At 46.7% G+C, this 5860-nt stretch overlaps 1 protein-coding gene across 1 annotated transcript in view; it reads left to right on the top strand.

Annotated features, from left to right (window-relative positions):
- Positions 1-5860, top strand: part of col6a4a (collagen, type VI, alpha 4a) — a gene marked incomplete at its 3' end in the record, with an annotated part of 32858 nt that overhangs the window by 17000 nt on the left and 9998 nt on the right. The window contains exons 11-19 of the mRNA XM_016666618.1: positions 473-551; positions 642-787; positions 1877-1969; positions 2615-2668; positions 3963-4034; positions 4122-4148; positions 4237-4281; positions 4888-4941; positions 5353-5415. Coding sequence (XP_016522104.1) covers positions 473-551; positions 642-787; positions 1877-1969; positions 2615-2668; positions 3963-4034; positions 4122-4148; positions 4237-4281; positions 4888-4941; positions 5353-5415 — 633 coding nt within the window. The remainder of the gene's footprint in view (positions 1-472; positions 552-641; positions 788-1876; positions 1970-2614; positions 2669-3962; positions 4035-4121; positions 4149-4236; positions 4282-4887; positions 4942-5352; positions 5416-5860) is intronic.

Genomic DNA, 5860 nt, shown 5'->3' with positions numbered 1-5860 from the left:
ACTTTTACTTGAGTACTTTTTTGCCTGTGTATTTGTACTTTTACTTAAGTACATTTTTTGAGTACTTTCTCCACCACTGGTTAGCGCTAGCTTCCACTAAGTGCCATCTTGGTATTCTGCATTAGTGGAGTTAATGCTATGGTTAGCGCTAGCTTCCACTAAGTGCCATCTTGGTATTCTGCATTAGTGGAGTTAATGCTATGGTTAGCGCTAGCTTCCACTAAGTGCCATGTTGGTATTCTGCATTAGTGGAGTTAATGCTATGGTTATTGTAACCAGATTCCTAGTTAGCGCTTCCCAACACTTCCTGATCCAGAGCTGCTGTTTGGTGTTTTTGGTTGTTGGTAAACAGAACCAACAGTTTCTGAACATCTCAGGTTTTCCTGCGGTTTGGTCCGGACCTCCGGGGCCGACATGGTTCCGACCGGACCAGCGGCGTTCCTGAATTCTGATCTAACCTGTGATCCTCCAGGTGCTGGTGATCTTCTCAGACGGACTCGATGAAGACGTGATTACTCTGGAGAACGAATCTGAGAGGCTGCGGCAGTCGGGTAACGAGCTGACCAGGATCGACGCCGGCGTTGCCACGGTAACGCATGTCACACCGCAAGCGGGTAACCTGTGCATACGTTTGTCGGCAGGGGTCAGCGCGCTGCTCGTCGTAGCCCTGGAGGACGTGCGTAACGCCGCCCAGCTGCAGATGGTGGAGTTCGGCCGAGGGTTCGGATACAAACTTCCTCTGACCATCGGAATGCCGAGCGTCGGGAGCGCCGTCCTCAAACAGATCGTAAGCCGTTTCAAACATCGTCATTTAGCTTTCCTCTGATCCTGTGAAGTGTTTTTGGAGGCGTTCATGTTCACAGGCTGCTCTGTGATTCACTCAAAGCTTTCATCTGTTCTGAGGAAATGAGCCGCTGCTCCAGGCAGACCCTGATAAAGGAGAAATGTTCCTGTCGAACCTGACAGGCTAATCAACCTTCCCCCGTCATTCCAGCCAACAGCTGCTGCAGTTAATCCACAGGATGAAGAAATCTGCATTATTCTGGCCTCTCATCCACACATGTTTCTGATTAATCAGCGTTACTCCAGCATTTGGATCAAACCTGGACAAATGTTTTCCTTTCCTAGGAAAGATTCCCCAGAGACTCATTTACTGCTAAAACATGATGAAGGCTCACCAAGCATCTGCTGGCGGCCGCCCAGCAGGAGAGAAGCCAGTAAACGGAGGCGAGCAGAACCGCTTCTCCTCCGCAGGGTCCGCAGGTGGAGGCGCCGAATACCAGGATGTGGTTGTCAGTGGGAGGAGGAGGAGGAACATAAGCTAATGGCTAGCATGTCTTTTCATCGAGAACAAATGGTTGTCTCATACAATCTGTAGCATCAGACATCAAAGGGTCGCTATTATGAAACATCAACTGTTTTCTTGATTTTTCATGTGACCGTGGTTCTTCTGCCATCTTCTGGGGATTACGCCCAGTATCATACGTGTTGATTGGGCTAGGTTTGCTAACTGGCAGTCCAGTGCAGACCGTTTGTTTGCTTCAGGAACGGTTTCCTCACAGAGGTCAGAGTTCAGCGGCGCCCATCAGCTGCCTGGAGACGGTCGCCATGCAGTAACTGCTCTGCTGATGGGGGAAAGCTTCGTTTAGTTCCTGGATGTGTGAGAGGAAAAACCAAACATCTGGAACAAATCCACACTTTCCTGAACATCAGAGGATCCATTAGGGGTTTCTGGGCCACATGAGAAATGTTTCATGTTCTTTGATGTCTGCCTTTGAGTCATGAAATTAAATGAATGAAATGAGTAGAAATGTGCTTTTATTTCCAAGTCTCGTGACTTTAACGTCCCATTTGTTGCTTCCTGTCCCTTCTGCAGGACTCGGTGTCGAACAGGGAGTGCTGCAACATCATGTGCAAATGTTCAGGACCAGAAGGAGTCCGAGGCTCCCGGGGCCGCTCGGGGTCAAAGGTGACTGCGGCGCTTCCGCTTGAACTGCTGGAACATGAAAGCAGATCCCTGCAGTACGGATTTCATGCATTCCAGAGAGAACGAAACAGGCCAAGCCTCATGACTCAAACCTGCAGCTTCCCGGCAGATAACAGCAGTTAGCCTATCAGAAGCTATTCAAGCCTAATCTAGCATCTCAGTGCTAACATGCAGCAGCTAACGCTGATGTTAGCATCCACAATCTAGATTTCCAAAGAAGCTCCATGAATGATCAGAGAAACTCTGGAAAGATGAACTTTGCTCCAATTTGATGAAAAACCTGAGAATTAAAAATAACAAAAATCTTTGATGTTCATCTCAGCAAAAAAGATTTTGTGTTTTTCTTCAATAATTTCACAGAAATTAAACTTTTAATGGAATCTACTGCTGGTCTTTACATTTTAAAATCACAACCATCTGGTCTACACAGCTGTAATGTCTAAAACCACCAGCAGAGGGCAGGAGCCATCAGGTTACCAGGCAGTTTCTGGAGCGTCTGACAGTGAGGTGGAGGACCAGCAGAGCCGGTTCTCTGGTGTCTGTTTTAGAACGGTTTTATCTGCAGGATGATGAGAGAGTGATAATCTAGATTATCTGTCTGTAATCTGTGCTGTGTTTGTGCTGCAGGGCGTCCGGGGACAGAACGGTTACCCAGGATTCCCTGGAGACGAGGGCGGCGCCGTGAGTACATCCGTTTTACTCTCACTTCCTGTTTTAGAAATTCTGTTTACACTTCCTGTCCTGGTGTCTCCTCTTCCTGTCCTGGTGTCTCCACTTCCTGTCCTGGTGTCTCCACTTCCTGTCCTGGTGTCTCCACTTCCTGTCCCTGCTCCTGTCTTTATTCACGTTAACTGATAAACTAGCCTCCGGTCACTAGGTGGCAGCAGCGTTCAAACTAATCAACAGGCCGCCTGTAGAGGCCAGTAGAAGTAGCTGCTGTAAACGGAGCGAAGGACACAAGCGCAGATGTGTTGAAATATACGGTCATAGAGGACAGATGGAGAAGTTTGACAGTGAAAAGAGAAACGGCAGCAGAGGTCAGTGAAGCAAGTATGACAGTTTTATGGCCAGGCTAAAAAATTGTGTTTTCAAATATTCAAAAGAATACAATCATAATACTACGAGAACCCAGTCGTATCAGCAGAGTGATTTAAATATTGGCAGAGTAAAGACGCAATATTGCCGGAAGAAAGTCGTTAAAAAGCTCCATAGAGTGATATGCAACGTGACCCGCTCAGCAAGTCTGGTTCTTTCTGTTAAATAAAAAGTTGTGTAAACATCGTTTCAAAGTCCTGGGCTGAAAATTTGCTTCTGATGTGCTAAAACATTTAGTACAGGGGTGGCCAAGTCCAGTCCTCGAGAGCCACCATCCTGCAAGTTTTAGAAGTATCCTTACTCCAACAGACCGGGATCAGCTCTACAGAGGCCTGATAACGAGGCAGTCATTTGATTCAGGTGTGTTGAAGCAGGGATGCATCTGAAACTTGCAGGATGGCGGCTCTCGAGGACTGGACTTGGCCACCCCTGATTTAGTACTTAGTCATTTGTTAAACCAGGACCAACTATAACCTTACAAGATCCTCAGTATTCCGCAATTTAGCACAATATGGTGAAAACTGGTAACTATGGTGAAAGAAATTATGATCCCTGGGGGGAGCACGACAGAAAGTACCTGAGAAACACTGAGGTGACAGATCCAGATAAAAACCGACCAAGATCCAGATAAAAACCGACCAACGTCGGAACTGATGACGCAGCGTTTTCGCTCAATGACTTTAACAGTTACAGAATAAAGAATAAAATGATTTTCTTACATATTTAGTGGCTGCAGGTTTCCAGCCAGAAGCTGTTTGAACCCGAAAAGTTTTGGAACCCAAACATTCCTGCCAGCCCAGCAGGGACTGAACCCCTCCAGAACCTCGGGGTTCTGCTGGTTCCTCCATGCTGCCTGATCTGACCCGTTCTGTCTCTGCAGGGCGAGCGTGGCGTTTCCGGGCCCAACGGACCTCCAGGCGTCCAGGGCTGCCCCGGACTCAGAGGACAGAAGGTAAAACCCAGCCCTGCCTCTGGGCTCTGACCCGGTCCGGTCCGCATGACTTCTTGCTGCCTGCTCTAACAGCTGTGTGTGTTGCAGGGCGGGCGCGGCCTGCGCGGGAACCGGGTGAGTGACGCTGAGCCTCTGGACGGCGGACGTTTGGACCAACAGTCCGGTCCGGACAACGTCTGACTGTGATTTTCTGTGGCTGCAGGGGGAAGACGGAGAGGACGGGCTGAACGGGATCAATGGGGAACAGGTACCAGCACGGCAGCAGCATCGGCGCATCGGGTTCTGGTGGATCCTCAGAGCAGATCCGGTCCGATAGCAGTAGAGATCCTGGGTCCAAAACCAGCATTTCTAAAGTTACACAGTCAAAATGTAGCTCTGAGCTAGTTAAATGTTTACTAACTATTTAGCTTTGAGCTAAATAGTTAGTAAACTATTATAGTTAGCTCAAAGCTAACTATTTAGCTTTGAGCTAAATAGTTAGCTTGCTAGCTAAATATTCGGTGTGAAGCTAAATAACTAGCTTTCTGAGTGAGCTAAATATTTACTAAATATTTAATGAAGTTATCTGGCTAGCTAAATGTTTAATATGCAGCTAAATTTTTCTATGTGAGCTAGCTTAACGTAAATATGTAGCTTGGAGCTAAATAGTTAGCTTGTTAGCTTAATATTCTTCATCCTATGAAGTAAATATTTATTTAGATATTGTGACATTAATGAATGAATTAAATACGTTTTGCAATGCGTGAACGATCCCAGTCGGTTCCACCAGCTGATCCCGGATCTGCTCTGGTTCTGTTCGGTTTCTGGAAATGATCCGGAAGCTGATTGGACGGATTTCTGTTTCCGTTTCCAGGGAGAAACGGGAAAAGATGGAGCTGGAGGAGAGAGAGGACATCCTGGAAACCCGGTACCTATACCTGATCGATTGTTCATTCATTCATCCATCCGTTTGTTCAATCTTTCATTCACTCATTCATTCATTCATTCATCTGGTCATTTATTCACACGTTCATTCATTTATTCATGCATTTGTTCATCTATTCATCTATTCATTCATTCGTCCAGTCATCCATCCATTCATTTGTTCATTGATTCATCTGTTAATTCATTCATCAATTCATCCATCCATTCATTCATTCATTCATTCATTCATTCCACCATCCATTCACCCATTCATTCATCCATTCAGTCATTCTTCAGCTCCTCCAGGTTCAGATGTTTCAGTTTATTAACTTTTAGACTTCAGAAAGCAGGAAAGCGTTTTTTTCTGGTTCTGACCCAGGCTGAACATTCTGACCTTTGACCTTTTCCTCCTCAGGGCATCCCTGGAATCAGAGGGGAGCGTGGGCCGGAAGGACAGCGAGGACTGAGAGGAGACCCGGTGAGACCAGGAGAAGTTGCAGTGATTACTTTTCAAGTGACCTTTGACCTCCTCCTCAAACCCAACTCAGCTCCAAACGTCCAATCAGAAGACAGAGGAGGCGATGATGTCAGAGGATGATGATTCCTCTAAATGTGAAACGGAGACATCAGGATGAAGTCCCCTGGAACGTTCCTGGATAGAAAAGCAGGAAGATTCCTTTGTCCTTCATAAAATGTCAGGGAAGAAGAAACTTTGGATCCGGTTTCTGCTCCAGGACCGGATCCATTTCCTTAAATCTGCCATAGATCATGTGACAGTTTCCTGTAGGGAAAGAAGCATTAGCATTAGCGTTAGCAGTGGATACCATAGATATAAACACGTAGATCCCTCATGGAGCGGGTCGGCCTGCTGCTGCGATACGTCATAGCGTCCGCCATATTGAATGTGGAATATGTGCCAGTAA

The sequence above is a fragment of the Poecilia formosa genome, unplaced genomic scaffold (assembly GCF_000485575.1).
Source record: "Poecilia formosa unplaced genomic scaffold, Poecilia_formosa-5.1.2 Scaffold754, whole genome shotgun sequence".
Lineage (NCBI taxonomy): Eukaryota > Metazoa > Chordata > Actinopteri > Cyprinodontiformes > Poeciliidae > Poecilia > Poecilia formosa.
This window is presented reverse-complemented; position numbering and strand designations above follow the sequence as displayed.